The sequence below is a fragment of the Anser anser genome (genome assembly GCF_964211835.1).
Source record: "Anser anser genome assembly, chromosome: 2".
Lineage (NCBI taxonomy): Eukaryota > Metazoa > Chordata > Aves > Anseriformes > Anatidae > Anser > Anser anser.
In genome coordinates this window covers 161,841,055-161,864,484 of record NC_139721.1, presented here as the reverse complement: position 1 = coordinate 161,864,484, position 23,430 = coordinate 161,841,055, and the positions used below count along the sequence as shown (strand labels likewise).

The 23,430-nt window shown below is 58.9% G+C and overlaps 1 protein-coding gene across 3 annotated transcripts in view; it reads left to right on the top strand.

The window, feature by feature from the left end:
* Positions 1 to 23,430, top strand: part of SETD2 (SET domain containing 2, histone lysine methyltransferase) — a 64,148-nt gene that overhangs the window by 36,780 nt on the left and 3,938 nt on the right. For 2 of the 3 annotated variants that reach the window (XM_083822507.1, XM_083822508.1), the window contains 6 exons: positions 7,564 to 7,612; positions 8,433 to 8,613; positions 11,674 to 12,349; positions 14,355 to 14,489; positions 15,075 to 15,214; positions 17,562 to 17,673. In XM_083822507.1, the coding sequence (XP_083678633.1) occupies positions 7,564 to 7,612; positions 8,433 to 8,613; positions 11,674 to 12,349; positions 14,355 to 14,489; positions 15,075 to 15,214; positions 17,562 to 17,673 (1,293 nt within the window). Of the gene's footprint in view, positions 1 to 1,361; positions 1,454 to 7,563; positions 7,613 to 8,432; positions 8,614 to 11,673; positions 12,350 to 14,354; positions 14,490 to 15,074; positions 15,215 to 17,561; positions 17,674 to 23,430 lie in introns of those variants that run through there. The other variant, XR_014579005.1, reaches the window with a different exon arrangement.

Here is a 23,430-nt window from a genome sequence, read left to right as displayed (position 1 = left end):
GCCAAAGAGCTGCTTTATTCATCGAAATGGGTAATGGGCGATGATTTAGAGGGGTGGCGGTGCCCGTGACGCAGCGCCACGTGCAGGTGGAGGAGGCCGCAGGGAGCGTGGAGTCCCCAGACCTCTGGCTGCGTCGGTGAACTACCATGGGTGCAAACATTATCGTATAAAACAGAGTTCTGTGTAAGAGTTAAGGGAAATCTCACCTTAATCTCTGAATTTTTCAGAAAAATCAGATGCTCTTGAACACTCGCAGAATTGTTTGAGCGTAATCGTTCGTGCCATAAATCGTGCCGGGAGAGGAAGCGAGACTTTACCGTACAGACCGTGAGCTGAAGGGTCTTGCTGTAGAAAATCAGGCTGTGGGTCTTGTTCCTTCCCCTCTCACCAAGGGGATCCGCTGAATATCGCTCACCAGGTTTTAATGTGCAGACTTTTTAGGTTTGCGTGGGTCTCTTTTTAGGTTTCTTTACGTAAGTGGCACCGTCAGGTTGAGGTTGGGGTGGAATTGGAAGCCCTTTTCCTCCCAGGAAAAGGACTTTTCCTCCCGGTCCTTCCAGGTGGAACTGGAAGTCCTTGCTACCTGGGATTGTTCAAGCTGAAAGCTCAGCGAGCTCCTGCTCCTGCTTCGGAGGCGCGCTCGCGGGGACCCCCCCAGACCCGTGTTTGCAGCGCGAGGTTTTCACGTGCCGCGGGGCTGAAACGCGGAGCGGCACAGGGGAAACGCGTAAAGGCACTAAGGAAAAAGACGCCCGAAACGGGCCACTTCTCCAAAACGGTGCCGTGAGCCCGGATTCGGCCCGGCATTCGCTGGTCCCACGGGGCTTGGGGTTTTCTCCGGAGCCCGGAGGAGCTCGGGGTACCAGGGGGGCCTGTGCTGAAGCCCGCGGTCGGCTCACGGAGCCGTCACCGGTGTGGGTTGGTAGCTGGGATGTGGATTCACGTCCCCTCGGTGGTCCCTTAGGCGTGCTTAGTGCTTACCTCGTGCCACGGCAGGGATGCTGACAGCCCCGGGGCAGCGCTCGCAGGGGCACGGCGGGTGTTTGTCGCCGGAGCTGGCCCGAAAAGCGGAGTGCTCTCGGGGAAACCACGACCCCGTGGGTGCCTTCTGCGCTGTACGTGGTCACAAGTTAACTGCTTCTGTCCGCCTTTCGCCTATCAGACGCTGGTTTCTGGTTAATCGCTCGCTGGTTAACGACCGCGCAGCCCGAGGTGGCCGGTTCCTAAAGGAAAAGAACGGAGCTGGCAGGAGGGTGGCCGGGAGTGGGGTGGTGGGGGGGTCTGAAAACCTCGTAACTTAAGCTATGTCCTCTCCAGTGGTGCTGATGACCCCCCTGGTAATTTCACCCATTTCCATCTAGCTTCTCAGGGCAGCAAGGAGCTTGTTAACATCACCAGCTGACCATGTGTCTCCTTTTCTCAACTCCGTGCTGAAGAAGGGAGCGAACGTAGCGTGCGTACCGTGAAGAGACGGGAAGATGGTTGGGAAGCTGGATGATGCATGAGAAAAGTGATAGGTGAAAAGAGGACAGAGGTGGTTAACTCAGTGCTGCCGACGTTATTTTGGTGCGTCCATTGCCGGCAATGGACGTCGCTCCGGGAAAAACCCAGCTCCTGGCGTGAAAGGATTAAGTGAGCTATCTTTTTCTCTACCTCTACACACAGGACAGCTGCCTTGGCTTACGGGGCTCGGGCACGCCGGCCCCGTAACCCCCAGGGAGCTGTGGCCACTGCTACACACCCACGGCACCACACACACACACACAGACCCCCCCACACCGCCCGCCGGGGGACGTTTTCAGCCTGGGCTCGTGCCCGCGGATCCCGCGCTCCGAGGACGCGGTGCATCTTTACCCCCGTGCTGAAAACGGACCCAAGCACAGGGGCTGGAGAGCACGCGTGGCTCTTCCCAGCGCTTTAGCCTGCTCCAGCCCGAGGATTTGTGCTCCTGTCCCGTGGCAGGTAAGGTCCCCGTGGATGGATGCACGCGAGGAGACCCGGGGCAGATGTGCTGCGATGGTGAACGGCTCCGGTGCGCTCCCCTCTCTCTCTCGGCGTCTCGGTGTGTTCTGGCAGCACCCGCACCTTCTGCGGCAGGCTCGGCACCGCCGAGCGTGGCACGGGGGACGTGCACCCCTCTGGCGCCTGGGATGTGCGGGTGTTAAGCCCTTAGGGAGCTGCAGGGACGGCTTTCTGAGGGGTGACGTCTCAGTGCTGAGGCTGAGGGGCATCAGGCACGTTGGGAGCTGAGCGCAGTGTGCTTTCCTAACGCCGGCACTCTGAGGGTGCTCTGGCTGCCGGGTTTTATCACTGCTGACCCCAAAGCCAGCCTGCAGGTCCTACGGCTCCACTGCCCATCCCATAGGCGTCCTGCAGCCGTCTGCTACCCATACATCTAAAATCCATCCCTTAGAGAACCAGAGAGCTGGACAGGAGCTGCAGCTGTGAGGCTCCAAACCCTGTCCTTACTACTTGAAGGCTGCTTTTTTTCATAAATAGGTGTATTTTGTTTTAAGAAACCCGTTCGGAAAGAACTGAGCGCCTTGGATTTGAAGGGTTTTACTGGAGCGCTCCTCATAAACATTTAGCAGCTCAGGGCCAAGGTAGTGCCCCAGCCGTTTTGCTTTGGCAAGGTGGACTTTCTCTTCTTCAAAACACCCTTTTGGGAGCTTAATCATCACCCTGATAGGGATAGCGGAGCTTGGGTGGCCCCGGCGAGCTGAGCTTTTCGTTTCCCCCGAGCCAACCTCTCCAAATCACGTTGGACACCTCTTCAGAGGCAGCCCTGGGAAGCTGCTCTCGCCAGCCCTGTTTGCAGCCCGGCCAGCCCGGGGTGAGCGGCTCTCGCTCCGGCACGCACATCGCGGGCTCCAATTAGGGCGCTTGTAATTTGTCGTAGCTGCAAGAAGCAGCTTGTGGAAACAATAGGCGCTGGTGAGTGGCCAGGCCGTTGCTGTTTTTTTTGTTGGTTTTTTTTTTTTGGCCTTTATTTAAGGAAGTTTTGGGATTAGTCCTCGCTCCCCTCCCTACCTCGGCATCGCCCGGTAGCTTCTTGCACGTGCGCTGCGGACGGGGATGCGCTCGGGACGCGACTCCCCTGCTGCACCTACCCCCTCCTGGGTCAAGGACGGGTGCGTGCGCAGCCCAACAGCCTCAGTTCGGGGCTTTTTTCTTTCCTTACGTTTGTAACAGACTCGGATCTTGTATCTGATTTTCTATGTAACTCGTCAAAAGTAGCTCTCAGAGGTAGAGGGCCGTTTGGGCTCCGCTAGCGGCGCTCCCGTTGGGTTAGCAGCTCTGCGCGCTCAAGCTAGCGGCTTCCGTTTCCAAAAATAAAAGAGGCTTGCTTTGGAGCTCTCCCTGCCTCGTGTCTGCCTTGGCCACCATCTGCTTTTCATCGAGCCGTTCCGACGTGCCGCTCTGTGACCGTTTCAAAGGCTCTGCTGCCTCCGCTCTGCCCCGGAGAGGTGCCGGCGGTGCTGGCCGCGTGCGGAGCCGCCCTCCGGCCGTACCCAGCTCGCCTCCCTGCACCAGTTCACCGTTCTCTTGGACCGTTCCTTCCAGTACTTTCACGTCGCGTGCTCTGCCGTTTATTTTTTCGGAGCTGGGGGGTCCGGTGGAGCCAGCACCTCCTCTCCTGCCGCTGCTGCTGTGGTTCCTCGGCACCTCGTGCCGCCGGTGGCTCCTCTGCAGTCGGTGCCGGTGGGAGCGTGGCGTGGGCTGCCCGAGGTGCTCTGCTTGGTTTTACGGCGTGCTGCTCCGCTCTGCATCCGAGGAGGGGCTTTTGGGGGTGCTGGTGCAGGAGGGAGAGAGTAAAAGAGAAAACCCAGTGCCAACGGGTGCTGTCGGGGCTGCAGGAGCAAGGCAGTAAGAGAAATCCTCCCGCGTAACTTGGCACAGTCACTTACGCCTCCGGGATTCAGCTTGGAGAGGGCTTGAAGAAGTGAGCGTAAGGGCAACTTGGGGCACTGCTGTGCCACACTTTTAGCCTTCCAGGGGAAGTCACCTCTGTCCCACGCGGGGCTTTTTGGCTATTGAAGATTTCACAGAGCTGTGTAGGCTTTCCTAATCTGGGGGCTTCCTTCCACGTCCCTCCCGCCCCAAGCAGCGAGTTACCGCTTTGTTTCCCTAGATTTAGTTCAAAACACGCCATAAATTTCGGGTCTTTTCATCCATAGCGAGCGTGTGAGCAAGAAAGAACGTTAAAAAGGGCGTATTTATGGATTATGGATGCCTCTCAGTGCTGAAAGAGGTCAGGGCACGCACTGAATTTGTCCGGCAGGTGAAAATGGAAGGGAAGCCACGGGAGGGAGCAGGATTACGGCGGTGCGGGGACCTGGCAGAGCCCAGAGCAGGACAGAAGCAAGGTGTGCACCAGGCTTTGTTTAAAAAGAGGAGATTGAAAAAAAAAAAACAAAAACGGAAAACAAAATAGGCATTTGACCCTACTGTAAAACAAATCTCTGCCCTAATCCCGTTTTATAACCTCCAGCAGCACTTTGGAAGTGGCTGTGACTTGTGACCGGACCGCAAGAGGATCCCTTCTCCTTTCATTCCTTTCACCAAAGGAAAATGCATTTTTTCAGCCCACGGGGCGCATGCTTCCTCTAAAACAATAAAAGCAGGGCTCTCAGAGCCGGGCGCTCTCGTTAACCGCGACGCTGGAGGTGGGCACATTGCTGAGGGCTGATGTAATCCGGGGCGACCGGGCAGCGCCGCGGAGGTGGCCCTCGAGTCGTTTCCAACCGCCTTGAAAAAATAATGGGCCGAGAGCTGGGATTTTAAGGGAAAATGCTTTGTTTTGCTCTCAGGGTTCCTCCTGGTGACCTGAGCTGCTACTAAAGCAGGCTAGGAGCCAGGGGGCCCCCCCTCGCCCCGCAGCGTCCCCGTGGCACCGAGGGACGCCCCGACGGGGATTTCTGCCCAGCCCCGCTGCTGCTGCGCGCTTCGTGCCCCGGACTTGGCAGGATGAGCGCGGCCCTCCTCCGGAGCTGCTTCAGCAGCAAATTTCTTACAAACTCAGGGATTACGTAAGGGCGAGGATCTTGCAGTCAAGCTGGGCTGGAGCTTTGTGTTTTGTGAGTTTAGGAAGGCGTTGAATCCCAAAGCAGAGGCAGGCAGCGCTCAGCGCTGCTGGAATAACACCAGCAGCCTTCGCTCCCCCTGTAACTCCCCCTCTGCCTCATCCATACCCTAAATTAAAGGATATTTTGGTGCCGCACTGGAGGCACCGCGGTGTTTTTCCCCTGGGGCATCAAGCTTCTGTTGGTGCCTTTGCTGTCACGTTGAGTACGAAGAATTAACGCTGCTCGGAGGCTCGTGGAGCAGGTTTTGCTCAGGCTTTGGCTCTGCTTGGTCTCTAATCCTAGCAAAACGCACACGCTAACGAACGGAGAGGTCCAGGATCTCAGCGCATCGCACCAGGACAGCCGCTTTGTGTGGCCCTAATGCTGTCTTCTGTGGATTGGTCTCCGAGCACGTGCCGGCAGGGGTCTCATCTCCGCGGCCTCCCACCCCTCTTGTCTTTGACCTTGTTTCCTTTCACCTGGCCAGTCGGTCGTGTTCGGCCAGAAAATAACCGAGCAGGCGCTGCTGTTAGCTGCTGAAATCGCTTCTGAGGAGAGCAGAGAGCAAGGGCTTGGTCCAAGCTGGAAATAAAAGAAAAGGAGTCTTATCTTCTAGCATACTGGGACTCAGACAGTCGGTCAATATATATATATAGCGTGTATAAGTATATGTATATAGTGTATATGCACACAATATAGTGTCTATACATTATACAGGTGGGACCGTTGGCATTCCTAGTATTTCACCGTATTATTTGCACACTGAGTGCCAGAATATTTCACTGAGAACACGGCTGCGAGCACGGCGGTGCATACAACGCTCGGTTTGTGGCCAGCGGTGACACCGTTGGTTATCGTGCCCTCCGGTGACCGCCGCTGCGGGATCCCGTGGCATTTAGCAGTCCCAGGCCCCACGTTTAATTGCAAAACCGGGACTCTGAGAAGGTTTCCATCCTCGTTTCCAAGTCCTGTCCCGTTTTGCCAAGCTAACGGAGACGTTTTTGAGTTATTCGTGCCCACGCGGGTGTCGTAGTTCAGCACCACATAGCGCGCAGTCCCCAAACGTGGTTTCTGCCGCAAAGAGCCTGACGTCGCGAAGAATTCCCTCCCAGCCTGGCACGGTGCACGCCCGCTTGGCTCTTTCCTCGAGGCTCTTCTTCCCTTTATTTCTGCCTTTGCTTCTGGCTTTAAATGGAGGACAGAGCCTGCTGAGCCTGGCTCCACCGCCAGCACCCCCCGAGCCCGGGGGCAGGATGCGGGCGAGGGGCTGTCGGCAATGCCAGCAGCAGCAGCGCTGGAGGGGGAGCAAAGGGGGTTCAGAGCAGCGCCCGTAACGATCAGAGGGATGATTAAAGGACGGGACGTGGCCGGAGGATGCTCCAAAAGCCCTTGCGGGGCACGAAAAACCTAGCTAACAAAGCTAGTGTGTTGTAAGCTCCCCCCCGGTCAGCAGAATCTCCTGCTGTCCGTCTTAGAGTTAGAGTGGGTGGTGCGAAGACTTCGGAAGCGTGACCTGCCCTAAAACCCGTGCAGAAAAAACATGCAAAAACGTTATTATTATTTTTTTTTTAATCACAGAATCATTCAGGTGGGAAAAGAGCTCGAAGGTCATTTTATCCAGCCTTTAACGTAGCCTTGCCAGGTCCACCGCTGAACCGTGCTGCGCAGTTCTGCGTACATCCCACATGCGTACATCATTCTGCGTGCATCATCGTACCTCCGCATACATCCCTTAGCACTGGGAATTGCATTAACGCCCAGATATTGGGCAGGAGTGCTGCAGGCAACGCGCAGCAGCGGTGGCAGCGCGGGGCAGGGAATCCCTCGGTGCCGCGGGAGGGATTCGGGGAAGGGGCCCGGAGGCAAAGCCAGGGCAGCCCGGCTGCTTCGCTGGGAGCTCGGCGGGTTCGGGTTCGGGCTCAGCTCAGGGGTTCGCGGGAGCATGGTGGGCGTGAGCAGCAGGCTCAGGCTTCGAAAGGAAAGGAGAGATGTCAGCGCTCCTGCCGCCTCGTGAGTCTTCCTCTGCTCCGTGCCGCGCGGACCTGCTGCTGCGGCTGCGCTTTGTGCTCCTGCCTCTGGTTAGAAACACCACCGGGCACAGGGGGGCCGTTAAATACATGAAGCAAAGGGAATAGCGAGCTCCTGGACAGGTCGGGGGTGCCAAAATCATCCTTTCGCTATTCCAGCAGAGCCCCAAGCTCACGGCGTGCGGGTGGGATGGCCAACGTAGAGCTGGGAACAGCGGCTGCCCCACTGGCACAAAAACCCCACAAACTCATCAAACATGAACTGCTTGAAGGATAGCATACAGAAAGCACCACGATGATTTGCTTAAAAACGGAACTTTGCTTCAAAAGACAATTTTGGGGCGTTTGTTTTAAAATTGCAGTTAAATGGCTAGAGTTAAGAGTTCTGGTTCTCGCAGCCCCGTGGGCACTGGGGGTGTTCTCTCGTGGCCAGCTGAAAATCTGACTCTGGCTTGTGGCTTGTTTTGCAGGAGGTGTACCGAATCCCGAAGAAGAGTCAAGCAGAAAAGGAGAGCAGTGGTACGTACTGATGCTTTTTTTCACGTATTCCTAGAAAACAGATCGGTATTCACAGGGTATGGTGTCACGAGAGGGCCCCTTGGTAGCTGGGCTGCTGCTCCCGTGTCCCAGCCCTGAGCCCAGCGAAACCAGCCCGTGATGCAAAACCGCAGCGCTGGAAGCTCAGAAAGCTGACGGAAGAGCAATTTCTGGTCCCTCTGGTCCCTAAAACATCGCCTCCGGGCTTTGGTGGTTGTCTGCAAATCTCTCCCCTTTTTCCCCCTTACCTAAATTTTTCTTGGGAGGTGGAAGCAAGAGTGCAAAGGGCGCGTTTGGGATTTTTGTTCGACCTGAAAACTCCGTAGTGGCTGTGAAACAGCTCCCGGCTGAGCCCGATCCCACCAGCACCGTGGCTTTCAGTACAGGCTCTGCGTCGGCGGCGATGTGCTCGGGGGACTTCTTGCTTCATAAACAAGTTTTTGGGTGTAAAAGCGCTTCAGGAGATGTGTGCTGAGGTCTGGAGCCACCGTTTTTCCACTCTGCAATAGGTTTCCCGCTGGAAGAATGGGAGGAGGGTAAACGGGTGGGATCTAAAAATAAGCGTGATGCATTTTCATCCATTAGGTAACAGCTCAGGAGCTGGAGAAGTACCTAAAAATAGAAATTAAGATGGAAGTTTTATTTTAACCACACTGCAGTCCCGAGGCTGATACAAGGCAACCTGTAATTTGCTTGAATGGAGACTCTGTTGGCCGAGACAGAGGAGCCACTGAAACTACGGGAGCGAGAAACGCGCTGAATTGTAAAAAATTTTTCTCCTTTTACCCGTTTTCCCTAACAGCCGACCGTGGGAGAGAGGCGTCTGGCCACAGGGATCAGACTCCCACCCCGAAGAACCCCGTCCTGAGCCGGGAGCGGGATCCCGAGCGGCAGAGCCAGAGCAAGGAGAAGAAGAGGCGCAGAGACTCGCTGTCCCCGCCGTCCTCGGCGTACGAGCGCGGCACCAAGAGGCCGGAGGACAGGCAAGTCGTCTCGGGCGGCCTCCGTGGCACAGCTGGCACAGGTTTGGGTGCCGCGGTCACCTTGGTCTGAGAGCTCTGCGTGCGTGGGAGCACCGCCAGGGTTAAACGCTGGGGAAATCGGCCCTGGTGGTCTCCGAAAGCACGCAGGGATGGGGAGGAAAATCTTCTCCTGGGGGCGCGGCGAGCTGTGCTCCCCGGCCAGTCGTTGCTCCTGGGGCTGTGCGGCTCCTTGGCGTTGGTGACCCTCTGGTAACGCGCACCTTCATCTTCACGAGGTGGTTTTATCCTTCTGGGGAATTAGGTGTTAGAGGGAGTTACACGTGGCTCTCAGAAATGGGGGAAGGAGGCTCAGGTAAAGGGGTTTTCAGAGTCCTTCCAAGCCTGCGCCCTGCGTCGCCTATCCCCGCTGTACCTGGAACACACATCTTAATCGTAAAATTGAGCTTGCAGCAAGCCCACGCCTGCACGAAGACGAGCAGCACCCAAGCCAAGCAGCATTTCTAGCACAGAACAGCTTCCTTCACCACGCGGACGTCCCCCCAAAAGCAGCGAGCCGGCTGAAGGGTGCTGGGAGGAGGGATGCTGAGCAGCACCACCCCCCCTGCTCCCGCTCCCCTTCCCCGAGGAGGAGCAGCAGGGTAGTTTTGGAGGCCTTGGGGTTGTTCTGCCTCCTGCCACTTCTGTCCTGGGGCCGCCCCTGTTCTCTGCAGCGCATTTAAAAGCAGAAAGCTCTTTCTGAACACCGGCTCCACAAACAGGCTGGCAACCAGATAGCACGCCCATCGTGGCACTTGGCACCGTGTTCAGAGAAGCTGCTGCGTGCAGACCCGGCGCTGTTTGTTACCCCGGTGGCGCTTCCACTCTCACTGTTTTTGTTTCCCTTGCACGTGGGTTGCCGGTTTTCCTTACTTGACAGTTCTTCATTAATTAAGAAAAGGAAAACATTATGCGTCTTGTTTTTCAGGGAGACTTTAGATCACATTAAAGGCGGTGCAATTACCAAGGGATCTCCTTTACAGAAGGCAGTTTCCTATTGTCCCTCTTAAATAGGATCTGAAGCAACGTAGTAATTAGGGAACAATCGCTGGTGAGTCAGCCAGGCGAGCGTACTTTGTCCTCTTAGGGAGCTTACTGGGAAAGTTTGAAATGTCTGGTAAGAAAATCAGAGACAAATCCATGAAGCTGTAATTATCCCTGCGGGGGATGGAAACCCCGGGGACGACTGGGGGCAGAAGTGGAGAGAGCCGAGAAACTGCGGTGCGTCAGGAGGTGGGGAGAGGGACGAAGCGAGCGGTGTGTTCGGGTGAAGCAGGTCTGGCTGGGTGGCGGGGAGTTTTTCCAGCCAGGGACGAGCAGAAGCAGCTCTGGCAGGCGAGGTGGGAGCGCTGGGGAGGGGGTGAGCGCTCCCGCAGTGGTGCCGACACCAAACAGCTCTCTTTCCCTGGACGCCCATCATACCGTGGCCACTTTCAGGTATTAAAAACCCTTACGACAGACTCAAACCCATTAAATTCCCTAAGAACACACAATTTCTGCCCTCCAGCATTTTGTAGTTTCTTTACCCCTGGTCCCAGCAGTTAGTGCCTGAAGGACCCTACACGTCCGGAGTTTTGGGAAGCTCTGACCCCTTCTGAAGTCACCACCACCCCTGTTCCCTTCGTGGCGCACGTGCCCCAGGTTTGATCCCTTTGTTGGAAGGGAAGGCTTGAACTTCTCAGAGCACAGCGGGACAGCGACGTGAGCGCGGGAGGAAGAGGTAGAGAAGGAGTACGAAGGATCGGAGCGGACAAAAACCAGGGGAGAGGGTTTGCATGAACGCGCCGCGCTCCGCGTTGGGTCCTCGATTTTCTCCTGCCTGCCCCTTCACGCGAGCTGCCTCTCATGTAAACTCCCGAGGCGGCGCCAGGAAGGACTTGAATTATTTAAATTAAACTCTTCATGTCAATGAGGTTCACATTAGCAGATGCTCGCAGCTACTCTGGGAATGTGAGGAAACGAAGGAACATCTTAAGTGTGTGTGTTGGTAGCAATGTGCTTTTGATATGTGAACCCAGCACATGAACACGGAGTTAGGATATTAAGCATATACGGGATGCTTTGTAGAATCCATTATACTTATGGCTGCAAACCATTTTTGCTTGTAATCCCTGTTTTACCACACTCGTAACTTCTCAAAATATCTACCTTTGATCTGAAATTTTCCATGGTTGAGGTCTGATCAAAGTCCTTAGGCTCTTTTTTTTTTTTAACTCCTTGGAAAAATCCCTCCAGCTGCTCCGCATCTCAGGACGCAAATTCTTAGTCTTCAAAAAAAAAAACAAAACAAAAACAAAAAAAAAACCATCCACACTTTATTATTTTTTAAGCTAAAACCGCGGTCTAGTAAATAGCATAACTCTAAACAGCAATGTGTTGCTTGCCATTCCATTGTTCTTAGTAACGTCTGCACGTCGGAGCTGGGGGGGCTGCGGCACGGGGGGGCTGCCCGGCGGCTCCGCCACAACGGGGCTCGGTCTTCCAGCAGGAGAGATGGGGCACGGCTCAAAACGGTCCCCGGGTGAGCCGTGCTCACGCCCCGAAAGCCAAATAAAAGGAAATGAGACGCGGGCAGCCCACCAAGGGAACGACGGCGCGGGCGTTGGGGGAATTGCTCCGTGCTCTTGTCCAAGGTGCCTTGCTCGGGCTGGAGCAGTGGTGCCCAGCCCATCCGGAGGGCTCCTCGCTTCTCCACTCTCCCCTGGGTTCCCCGTTGGCCCACGGGCTGGTGGATGTTGTCCCCCCCCTTCTGCCCTGGGTCCCCCGGGCTGGTTCTGCTCCAGTTTTGGACCTCCGGCAGCGGCAGGGTGCGGGCGTCTTGCTGCCGAGCAGCTGGACCAGCGGCTCTTCCTCCTCTCCGTGGCTCACCACGCTCGGTCAGGCAGCTGAAAACCAAACGGTTGGAGCAGTCGCTGGTGCCGTAGCACATTTGTGGCACGCCGTCAGCAGCGGCCCCTTCCTTGCTGCTCGGGACCCGCGGCCTGCGGAGGTCTCACGCGGCGCTACCTTTTCTTTCCCCTCCAGGTATGACACGCCAGCGTCTTCGAAGAAGAAAGTCCGGCTCAAGGATCGCAACAAGCTGTCCACGGAGGAGCGCAGGAAGCTGTTCGAGCAGGAGGTGGCCCAGCGGGAGGCCCAGAAGCAGCAGCAGCAGCTGCAGAACCTGGGCATGACTTCCCCCCTTCCCTACGACTCCATGGGCTACGGCACGCCCCACCACAGCTTCATCGGCTACCCGCCCGGCTACCCCATGCAGGCTTACGTGGACCCCAGCAACCCCAACGCCGGCAAGGTGCTGCTGCCCACCCCAACCATGGACTCCATGTGCTCGCCGGCGGCCTACGAGCACCCGCAGCCCTTGGTCGGGCACTCGGTGGAAGCCACCATGCCGGCCCCCCAGCCGGTACCAGTAGTCCAACATGTAGCAACGCCGCTGGAGGTCACGCCGCCGCAGTATGTAGCACAAAGCGACAGCGTGGTCCACCAGGAAGCCAACGTGGCTGTCCTGCCCGTGCCCGCCGCGGGAGCGGTGCAGGGCCAGGGCTACGGGGTGTGGGACTCGAGCCAGCAGACTGTGGCGGTGCAGCAGCAGTACTCGCCAGCCCAGTCCCAGCCAGCCATATATTACCAGGGACAGACCTGTCAGACTGTTTACGGGGTGACGTCCCCGTACTCGCAGACAACCCCGCCGATTGTACAGGTAATCCCCCCCCCCGGGGGGAAAACGTGACCTTCTCAGAGGCAGCGTGGCCCGAAATGGCCCCCGAAAGGAACGGTGCCAGCCTGCAAGGGGAAACACTTCGTGTGGTCACCCTTCGCTCGTGTCTGCCTGGGGCCATCCTGCCTTGCCTCTGGTGTTCGGCTGCGTCGTGGAGATAAAATCCCGTCCAAGGGGCTGAGAAAAACCCGTTTATACGGCTTGTTTTCAGTATACAAACACAACATATCGTAGCCGCCGGGGCCAGGCAGGAGTTCGCAGCCGGGCAGAGATGTTTGTTAGCCCGTTTACACAGGTCGTGCCCAGTTATTTTTGGTCGTTGGTTGCGCTGAGCGGGTATTTGTTGGTTAGAGCTTCCACCGGCACCGAACACGTAGGCAGTAAAGGCGAGCGGTGAGCTTGCCTTCAGCAGGCTGCTGAAAAATTTCAAAATTTCCTTTTGAATTACGTGTCCCCACCAGTCGGGCTCAGCCTGGAGCTGGGAATTGTGTAGAAATTCGCTCTCGGCCCTCTTTGTCTTCCTTACCGAGGAAGTGTGCAGCCGGGGAGCACCTTGCCGATGCCCCCTTCTTCCCAAAGGTGACACCCGGGCCATTTTATGGCTACAGACCTCATGATACAAAGCTCATTTCCTTGAATCCAGCCTCAGCCACTGGTTCCTACTGCTCCGTTTTGGTGCGACCTTCCCTTAGTCCTTCGGGACACGAGACTTCTTCCCCTTAACGCAGCAGCCAACGTTTTTCCTTTCTCTCCGTAAATCGGGGGTTAGCACAGGCGGGCATCACGGCATCGGGACCGCTGCTCGGCGAGGGTGCGGAGATGATCCGTGTTGAGTTCCCAGCTGGTGTATCTTGCTCTGGGGTCCTGCTGCCCACCCAAGCTGGAGCCTGCTGGAGCTGCAGGGGCTGCCCCGGCCACTCTGGGGAGCCGAGGCACCGGTGGCTCCTTGGGCTGCCCTCCGTGGCCCGTGGGCAGGTTTTCTGAGGAGCGAAACGACGTCGTGTTGGAAATGCTGCAGGATGAGCTCTCATTTTCCTTGAAATACTCATTCAAACGAGAACTAAATGCTTTCCCTATAGCAGGAGCGAGGGTTCCCCAGGAGGGCACAAAGCAGCGCCGATCGGACGTGTCGGCGTGTGGTTTATTAGTGTTGGATGCGCACAGAACGAGGGAGTCATGCAGGCTTCCCTGGGACGCACAGGTTAACGGCAGAAGTGTAGCAGTAAGACAAAACCCATCCGTTTTCCGTTGCAGGTTGTAAGTAAAGGATCCGACGAGTTCAGCACAGCTACTCGTCAGTGCTGCTCGTGCTTGTAGGATTATTCCTTCCTGCAGCTGGAGGAACGGGCTGCGGTGCCCCCGCGCCGTGTCCCTGTGGCAGGCAGGCGCTGTGCTGGCGTGGTCTCAGACTACTTAAAAAAAAAAAAAAAAGAAAAAAGTGAAACTGCCTTTCTTTTGTTCCCCGAATTCTTCCTGGCTTACGGCTCTGAGCGTTACCGCTCAGCGTCACCCAACCTCGCTTTCCTTCCTCCCGTCCCACGGGGGAGGCAGTGACAGAGGCTGTGCCAAAGCTCCCTGTAACTTTTGGGTCTCGGTGCCTGGAGAGGAAAACGTCCAGGTCTTCAAGAACTTTGGGGGGCTTTCTTGAACCTTTCCTTTGCTGTGTTTTTCCATCTTTGGGGCTTTTTGCATTTTGGACAGAGAGCAGACCGAGGCGTGTGGCAGTGAGGCCGAGTGGAGTGCCCAAAGCTTTTTGTTTCGAGTTCCTCCTGCTTTCCTCTCACACCTGACGGTTTCAAAGATCCCTCGTTTTGGTCGGAATCACTGTTTTTTTTTTTTTCTGTAGGAGCTCATTGCATGTTGGAGGTAGGGGTAGATTTCATTTTCCTTCCACGGTGGGATTTTCAGCGAAGGAAGCCACGCTGTACCCTTCACCCCGGGCTTCCCAGGACCGACGCTGACCCAACCCCCTTGTGCTCCGTTTCAGAGTTACGCGCAGCCAGGCCTCCAGTACATCCAGGGGCAGCAGATCTACACGGCTCACCCGCAGGGCGTCATTGTGCAGCCCCCGACCGCCGTCGCCACCATCGTAGCGGCCGGGCAGCCTCAGCCCATCCAGCAGGTACGGCTCCAGGAGGGACGGGGGGGGGTTCGTACACGGGGGCTCGGGCGTTGGGTGACCCCCAGGGTGCTGTGACAGCGGTGGCAGCGCTGAAGGAGCTCCCTTGCAGCACCGTGCTGGCACAGCGCAGGCTGCTCACCTCCAGCGGGCTGGGGGCAGCTGGTGGGAGGGTTTTGGGGGCGTTGAGCCCAGTTCTGATCCCTCCGATGGCAGGAACTTGGGCCAGCACACCCAGGAAGGCTCTGTATGGGCGGCACGAGGGCACCTGGGGGCAGTTTGGGCTGCTTTTGCTGCTGCAGCCCCTCCATCCGAAGTGATGGTCTGGTTTTTGTGCCGTGTGCTGCTTTGGGGGATTTCAGAGCAGTGGTGGCAGCGTGGCTGTATTCAGAAGCTCGGGGTGCGAGCAAGTGGCTACAAGGGGCATTTTGATGAACAGGCAGCGAAACATTACGCTGTCACCTCTCGGGACAACACCTTTTTAGGTTTTACCTTGAACAAAGCCTTTGTCGGGGGGGACAGGGGTGCTGTGCTCTGCCCTGTGGCACTGCTGCCCCTCTTTTTCCATCACTTCTTTGCTGTTTTTAGCCAGAGCTTGTGGTGAGCAATAACCTCCTGGACTTGCCTCCGCCGTCCCCTCCGAAACCCAAAACAATCGTCCTGCCGCCCAACTGGAAAACAGCCCGGGATCCCGAGGGGAAGATCTACTACTACCACGTCGTAACGAGGTAAGGGATAACGAGGGGAGAGATGACGAGGGGAGAGATGACGAGGGAAGCGTTGTGCTGCTTCGGGGCTGAGCTCGCTCAAGCGATGGAGCGGGTGGAAGAGAGCCGGCCGCGGTGGCACCGGGCAGCACACCACACGTGTCAGGCTCATCGGGATGATTACATTGATGCTTTGCAAACGACTTCCATGCAAACGATGCCTTCAGCCTCGTGTGTCTCGGAAACAGGGACAGGTTGGAGGCTTCCGAGCCCACCTGAGTCCTTCTGGAGTCACCACCCCGTGTGGCAGATGGGGCTGTGCTTCTGGACATGGTTGCACGGATCCTTTGCTACAGAGCATTTATTTCTTTTCAAATCTTCTGTTGTTCCCATCACTGGCTTAAAAACGTTCCTTTTGTTAGCTGCCCCGTGCCACGTGCGCTGCTGGAATGGCATTTCGCTCCCGGCCCCGCTGAGAGCCTCAGGTACAGACCCTCAGTCAGCAGATAGAGGAGCCTTGTACGTCTCCAGCTCCCTAAAATACCCGTGTGGCTTCGGTGACGGTGCCAGGCAAATAACCCTGCTCTGCGGAGCCTTTTCAAGCCCTTGGGAGCTGTGCGGACGGAATGCCGTACGGACGCGAGGTCCCTGGCAGCCCGGGCGTGCTCGGGGACAGCCGTGATTAGTGGTGTGCAGCATCAAAGGGAGGGTTTCTTCTCACCCTCGCTTTTTCCGTCTCCAAACCTCTGGGCTGTCCTGCAGCAAGAAATGCGGTTCTAGCTGAGCGCCGAGTGCTTTGCCCATACCTTTGTGCTCAGTTCTGCAAGGCACGATGTTTGGATGAGCACCTAAGAACTCCCCTTAAACTAGTATCATAGATCAATGTCCTGAATGTTACACTTCTGAAAACGTTTTTTTCAATTTTTACTTAAACCTCAAGTGAGATCTGTGCGGGAATTCGCCTGTCTAAAGGGTTAAGCCCGAGTATTTCCCTGCAAGTCCTGACAGCGTCTTGGTGCAGTTACTGTTACGTGCAAGCATTTTCTCTGCATCAGCCTTCTCAGCCTCCTGCTTGCGCTCCTTCCTGCTCCCTTAAGCATCAAGAGCTGTGCCAGCAGCCCAACAGGAGCCCTTCCAAGCCCAGGAAATTAAAAAAAAAGTGTTTGTGCTGAGCTGTGGTTTGGAAGCGGAGACGCAACTGAGCCTTACCTGTCGGTGAGGAATGCTGCCTTCGCCAACCCTCCGCAGTCACACCAGAAACCACTCGTGGGTCACAGAGGAACACGTGCGGGAAGATTTCTGTAAATCCTTCTCTTGTATGGCTTCAGACCGGGCAAGGCCAGGAGAGGGAAGGAGATCTTACTTGTCAGTGCGCTTTCTGATTTGAATATTTTGCTTTATTCAGCAGCCAAATGATAGTCGTCTGCCGTCACGTGTATTAAGTAGTGTCTGGAGAACTAAGCAGTGCGTTGAAGCACACGGGGCTGTTTGAAACAGGCAGACTTTGATGCCTCTCCACAGCATTTCCTAAAAAGTAAAAAGCCTTAAAGCAGGGCAGGGGTTCTGAACGCAGCTCAGAAACCCCAAGAAGCTCAGACGAGCGACTCGAAGCGGACCTCCACTTTTTTTATCCCGTGCAGAGGAGTACACGTCCCGGCTTCACGCAGGCGCAGTTCGGAGATGGAAAATAGTTGCTGTGTTAGGTCACCTCCGTACCTAAAAAGGGCTGCTGGAGATCTCCTCTCTTCTCATCCCTTTTGTTTAGTCTGCTTTTAAGTCAGCCCTCCTACCTGCTGGGAACCCGTGCGTGCCCTGCAGCACCACCCCGAAGTCTCGTAGTGGCAGCGATCTGTCCTGCTGTCTCTGGTTTCTCCTGGCCGCCTTCCTCCCCCGGTGTGCTTCTTGCTCCCTGGCGCCGTCCTCTCTTTGCTCCCGCATGCTGAGGGCTGCCCGCTCCCCTCTTGCAGATGTCCTCGGCTCCAGAACAGTAGCACACACACCTTTGCTGACCTTGTCCAGCCTGAGAATATTCACCCCAATTCTCTCCATCCGTCCTGCGTGAGCATGGCCCATCACATCCCATCGTTGGCGTGACGGGTCGGAGCGAGCCGTGGTGCCTCCTTGCTGCTCACCCGAGCTGCTCCTGCTGAAGCGGTGCTAGCCCTGCCTGGTGAGCAGCCAGAGCGCCCTCAGCTCAGCTCCATGCTGGGACGAGATAAGTGCTCCTTAACCTCTCCTGAATTATGGGTGAGCTGCTCATCATCCATCCACCCATCTGTCCGTCCGTCCATCCACCCATTCGTCCACCCATCCATCCACCTATCCAGGTTCTTCGGGGGGGGGTGACAGCGCTCTCTTTGTTCTCCAGGCAAACCCAGTGGGACCCCCCGACGTGGGACAGCCCGGGGGATGACGCCAGCCTTGAACACGAAGCCGAAATGGACCTCGGGACTCCAACGTACGATGAAAACCCGATGAAGGTGAGCGTAGGGTCAGCGAGGGAAGCGCCGCCGGCATCGTCGCGATGTCCCCGTGGGCGATCCTGCGCCCCGTTCTGCGGAGCAAACTGCGGGGGGCTGCCTGGGGGCTGCGAGGGTGAGAGAGGGGCAGCAGTGACCTGAGACGGGCTGGAATGGTTTTACTGCCCGTGGCCTTTTTTTGTGCTGTAGGACAAAAAGTCCTGGTTTTGTTTGCTGCCGGTTTCTCCCTGGTACGGCTCAGCTGACAAAGAGCAGAGCGCACAGGTTTTCGTGGCGCTCTCCCCTCCTCCTGGGCTGTGCTGCCGAAGACCCTCGTGCTTCTTGGCAGCAGGCTCGGGGGAGCAGCCACATCCCGCCTTCACGTCTGCGCCTCGTGGGGCTGCTGGGCGCATCTCCCCGAGCACCTGGGCAGGAGGAGGTTTGCCTGCGCCTCCTCGGGGGGGCGCAGGTCCCGTCCCCGGCTCCCATCTCCCAGCAGCTGCCAAACCGTGCCGTGGGCGTGCGGTGTTTGGGTGGCACCCAGCTGCCCCGGCCTGGCACCGCGGGGCAGGCTCTTTGCAAGCACCTCCCCGCACGTGCTGTCGCTTTCGGAGCTGGTTTTTAAGCCCCTAGGAGATATTCCGTGGGCACGGAACTGAGGCTTGTTACAGGTAGGCAGCGAAATGCCGCCAGCACACAGCGGGTTCAGCAAAACGCAAGCGGTCAGGCTTTCTCTGTGACCTCCAGAGCTTGCCCAAAGCCAAGGCTTTGCAGCTGTTAACTCTTCTCCTGCTTCCACCTTTGAGGGCAGCGGGGAAGAGAGGAGAGCCATGGAAAGCACAGTTTTATCGGGCTGTGACTCCGGGAGCAATCCCGCACCTCTCCAGCCGTGCCGTTTTGCACCAGCCTTTACGCTCTTGGCAGGACGGTGATGCCCAGACCGGGGACTGGTTTTGTGGTGGATACCGGAGGCGACGTCTCCCTGCTCTGCTGCGGTCCCGTCTGCTGCCAGGCTCCCGAGGGTTAATGCAATCCCTGCAACGCCTCCGAGCACTTGAGCTGGGATTCCTGGAGAGCCGACTTAAGCGACATTATTTGCAAATATTTATCTGCCCGTAAAACAGTTAATTAGAGAATGAACTAAGACCTGGCGCACGGCTGCTCCGCCGCTGAGTGTTTACTTCTGCGGCTCTGCGGAGGAATCCACAAGAGCCCTGTAATGATTTTTGTCCCGGGTCTGCCTCTCGCACCCCGCTGCCGTTCGGGGAACCTCGGGACCTCGCCGGGGTGTAACGGAGCCGACGGTCACGTCCCCGAGGGGGTGAGCCCACACACGCGTGCCTTGCTGGGTTTTTTAGGTGCTCTCGGGGAACGCGTTCGAGAGCGTGAGTTGGCAGCGCGGCTGCGTGCTGCGGTGCCGTGGCTGTGCTTAGCGTGAAAAATTCAGCTCGGGGAGCTGTATGAGCGCTCCAGATGGCTCAGGCTGCGAGAGCAAGCTGGGCTCTTCGAGGGAGAAATCCCCCCGGGCTTGTGCGTGGCAGCGGGGTACAGACTTCCAGGGTCTCAGCGGTGCCAGCCCGACGGCTCCTTTGGGGTAACGCCCTCCGCTCGTCGCACGAGGAGCTTTTTAGGTTGTATTTAAGCTCGGATGAGCTGGTCGGGTTTACCCCGGCGGCTGCACGGACGGCTCGGGCTCCTCTCTGGGAGGTGTTGCCCTCATGGCCGTGCGAAGGGGAGGAAAACTGTGAGCCTGGTGTCTCCAGCTGGCGGGGGAGCGAGATCCCTGCCTTCAGGTGCGCAACTTGGCCGAAGCCGCCCGTACCTCGCTCCTAAATGAACACCAGACACGCAGTTTTGGCTGACCTTAGGCTACGTCTTGCCATACGGCGATGTGTTTGTGCTCACTCGACAGCTTTAACTCTTTTTCTTCCCGGGCTGCGCCGTCTCTGGGCTTTGGGGTTTCGGTCGTGGCAGCAGCGCCGGATCCCCGCACGTTCGGCCCCAACGCTGCTGGCGGTACGGCGCCTCCACAGAGACGCTTTTCTCAGCTTCCGCCCCGTGTGCTGAAGCTGCAGCCTCATTCCTCACATTTCTTTCCTCCTTCTCCCCACCCCGCACCTTTTCCGGGGTCAAACCTCCAGCCTGGAGGGCCGGCAGCTGCCGCTGCTATTCGGGGCTTCCCCGGCGGCGAGGCACCGCTCGCGCCGCGCGACCGGCGGAGACTCGCGCTGGGAGTATTTAATTTCCTCGGGAGCTTGCGCAGCACGCCTCTCAGCACCACCTGTTCGCTCCTTCACACCTGCTTTTGCCTCCTGGAGCGCACGGAGAGGCCGGCAGCGTTGGAGCATCTCCTGGCGGCATCTCCCCACGCCCTGCGTGGCGGGAGGGCACCGGCGCAGGCTTCTCCTCCTGATTTCTCTGGATTTCCCCAGCCTCTGCTCCCCTCGCTGCCCTCTCCTGCTCCCCTTCCTCCCCGACCCCAGCCCGCCTTTCCCTCCGTAGCATCGTTGCCATCCCCTCCAGCCCCGCTCTGCTTCGGAGGGATGCTCCTGGCAGGCTCGGGGTTGTGAGTGCCACCAAAGCTCTGCTCGTGTCCCTTCCTTCTTGTCCCGTGTTGCCATTTCCCTGGCGGGCGGCGCAGCCTCGGGCTGCGGCAGCGCTTTGCAGGGACTCGGAGGAAGGAGCCGTGGTCGAACCAGGGCAGGCTGAAGCCTTGCGAAGACCTTTGGGTGATGGTAACCGCGGATCTGCCTCATCGCACGCCCGTGCTGCTGTATTTCCGTCCTAACCGTGGCTCTCCAAGCAGAAAGATTTTTAATAAGGCATTTTTTTGTTAGAATAAAGGTTAACCTCAGCGCAGGGACGGACCATCACCTTTCCGCAAGGAGCAGCTAAGGAAATATTTCTCCTCTTCCCTCGCCCCAGCCTCAGGCACCGATCTCCCCTCGTTCCGGGTCGAGGTGCGCGGGCACGGAGGCGGCAGCCTGGCGAGGCTGCCGGTCGTTACACCCCCAGCGCCGGTCCGGGCGGCCCGCGCGGGGTTTAGGAGCGGCACGGTCGCATTGTTTGCTTCAAACGGAAGAGAAAGCCCCGGGAGGCGTTTGGGGTTGTGTTCTACCCCGGGACCCCAAGCAGAGCCCCCGCGGCACCGCAGGCGAGAGGCGAGCAGCGTGGGCGGCAGCGGGGTTTCGGTGCAGGAGCCGCTCGGGGCTCCCCCATCCCTCGGGCTTCTCGCTCCGACTGGCTCTGGCTGCGGCACCGGGGCGTTTTTCAGCCCTCACGGGGGTTTTCCTCCCACCCCCGCCTTTCTTCTTCGTTTCTACTCAAGCTTGAGGTCGGCTTCGCCTCCCCGCCCCGCTCCCCTCTCCGCCAGGCGCGGGGAATAACCGTGGTCGTCCCCTTGCCGCGTGCCCGCCACCCGTGCGTGTCTTGGAGGGCAGCGATGGGGCCCGGGGAGCTCCAGGAGCCCTCGGTCCCAGGTCTGGATGCAGCAGTGGCGCCCAGTTCCGCTCCTGAACGCGCCTCGCTTCGCTGCTGGCAGCGCCGCCGCCTCCCGCTGCGCCCCGCGGCGGCTCCAGGAGCTCCTCGCGTCCTCCACCGGGCAACCACCGCAGCGACCTCTGCACCTTCGCCAGGGGCTCGCGTGGCCCTGCTGGGTTTCAGAAGGCTCCTCGGACGCCTGCGCAGCCCCTTTGAGGGCCACGTCCCTGCTCTGGCTTCTCCCGGCCCTCGGCACCGCCGCGGCCGTGAGCGACGCGCGCGGGGAGCGCTCCGGCAAGGCGGCGGGCCGGCTCCCTCCGTCAGTTTTTCCGTGGGAAAGGAAACGAATCCCGCCCCCGACAGTCGGAAAAAAACGCTGACATTGGGAATTTTGCATCAAAGTGGGGAGGGAACAGAGGGGTTTGCGTTCTTCGGGAACCCATCATCCGGCGGCGCTGCTCGGGCAGGCCAATTAGCGCCTGTAATTTGTAACATCCTCTGACCCCCCCCCGGAGGACCAAACGAAAATCCCGCTGTTGCACAACTGACCCGTGCAGGCAGGAGCTCCTTCCCCGTGCCGTCCCCGCAGGAGCCGGCGGGGCGGGCGCGGGCGCGTTGGTGCTGGGCTGTGGCGCTCCCCGACCCGGGGCACGCGTGGGAGCCGGGGGAAGTCAGCGGGGTCGCGCTTCGCCGCTTGGTTTCCTGCTCTTTTTTTTTTTATTGGGGTGCTCTCTCCCGGCCGGCCGCGGCTGCTGCAGAGGCAGAGCCGGCCCCAGCCCTTGCCGGGCGCTCCCCGCCTCGCACCAGGGAGCTCCGGCTGACCTCGAACGTGTCCCCGCGGCGGAGGGAGCGGGCGTGGGTTGACGCCGCTCGCTTCCAGCGATGGCCAGAGCCCGGGATCCGCACCCAGGGCGCGGGGCGAAGGAGAGGCGAGGCTGGGACGGGGCTTCCCGATCCGCTGGCCCTGCGTGGGCCCAGAGCTTCCTCCCCCCGAGGCCGCCGGAGGAGCGAGCGCGTGTTGGCGGGGGGCGCCGTCGCCCGCGCTGCCTTCCATCCCCTGCTGCCGCAGACGAAAGGGGAGAGGGCGAGGCGTGGCGGCGCTTTTCCTGCGCCTCTCCTCTTCTTTTAGGGGGCCGGGCGGCCTCGCCTGGTCCCGAGCACTCTTCGGAGCCTTGGTCCAGCTGCCAAAAACGCGGCTCCACCTCCCCGCGCCCGGGCAGCTCGCCGCAGGTGCCCCCAGCTCGCCCCTCGCCCGGCTCCGCTTCCCGAAACGCCCCCCCCGGTCACCGGCTGCGCCCTGCCTGGGTGATTTTTTTTTAGGCTGTTTCTGCTCGTGTCCTCCCCCCCCCTGCCGAGGGAAGCGCCGGGGCTGCCGCTCGCAGCTTGGTTTTCTGGCTTCCATCACACGCTCCCTGCGTGCAGGGTGCCTACGTCGGGGCTTTCCCGTGCCGTGCTGTGCCGTGCCGTGCCGTGCCGTGCTGGGGGAGGCTGCTCTGGAAGTCGTCTGCGACCTCCCTGCGTGTCTGCTGCTGGCTGCGCTGGGATGATTTAAAGAAAAAAAAAAAAAAAACAACAAAAAAACCCTCTCTCTCTAGGCTGATGTAACAGTTGCTCAGACTCGGGCCGTGTGCGGGGCTCGAGGGCCTGATGGCACCACCTCCATTTCTGCACCGTGTGTCCCCGCGGAGGGAGGCCGGAGCTGTGCCGTGGGCGCCGGGCACCGGGGAGCGTTTCCCTCCTGGGCTGTGCCAGTCTCACCCGTGCTGGCAAATCCTCGAGCTCTGCCTCGGGGCACTTCGCTTTTCTATCAGAAACTCGTGGCCAGGAAGGTTTGGGGTCCTGCAGCCTTTGCCTGAAGCCTCCCCCCCGCCGCGGAGCCCGGGAGCTCCTCGCCGCCGCGGAGCCGGGCCGAGGGCGCGCGGCTTTGGCTCTGCGGGGCGGCAGCCGGGTCCTGTTGTAACGCGCACCCGGAGCCCTCGGGGGAGCGGCGCTGCCCGGCTGCTCCCTGCTCCCCGCCCCGAAATCCCTCAGATAGCCAGCTGTGCTTCCAGAATAGCCTGGGCGAGAGGGAGAGCCTCCAGGAACCGGCGGGGCGGGGAGGAGGAGAGGCCGGGCTCTGCAAAACGCACGTAAGCGTTTTGGGGCTACGGCGCGCGTTTTGGGGAGGGCGCCGTCAGCGGGGGCCGTGGGGGCGTCTCCCTCCCATCCTCCAGGAGCTGCGGGCTCCTCGCCAAGCCCTGCAGGACTCGGCGAGACCCTCGCCCGCCCAGGGGGCTCGCAGATAAACCTTGCCCGAAA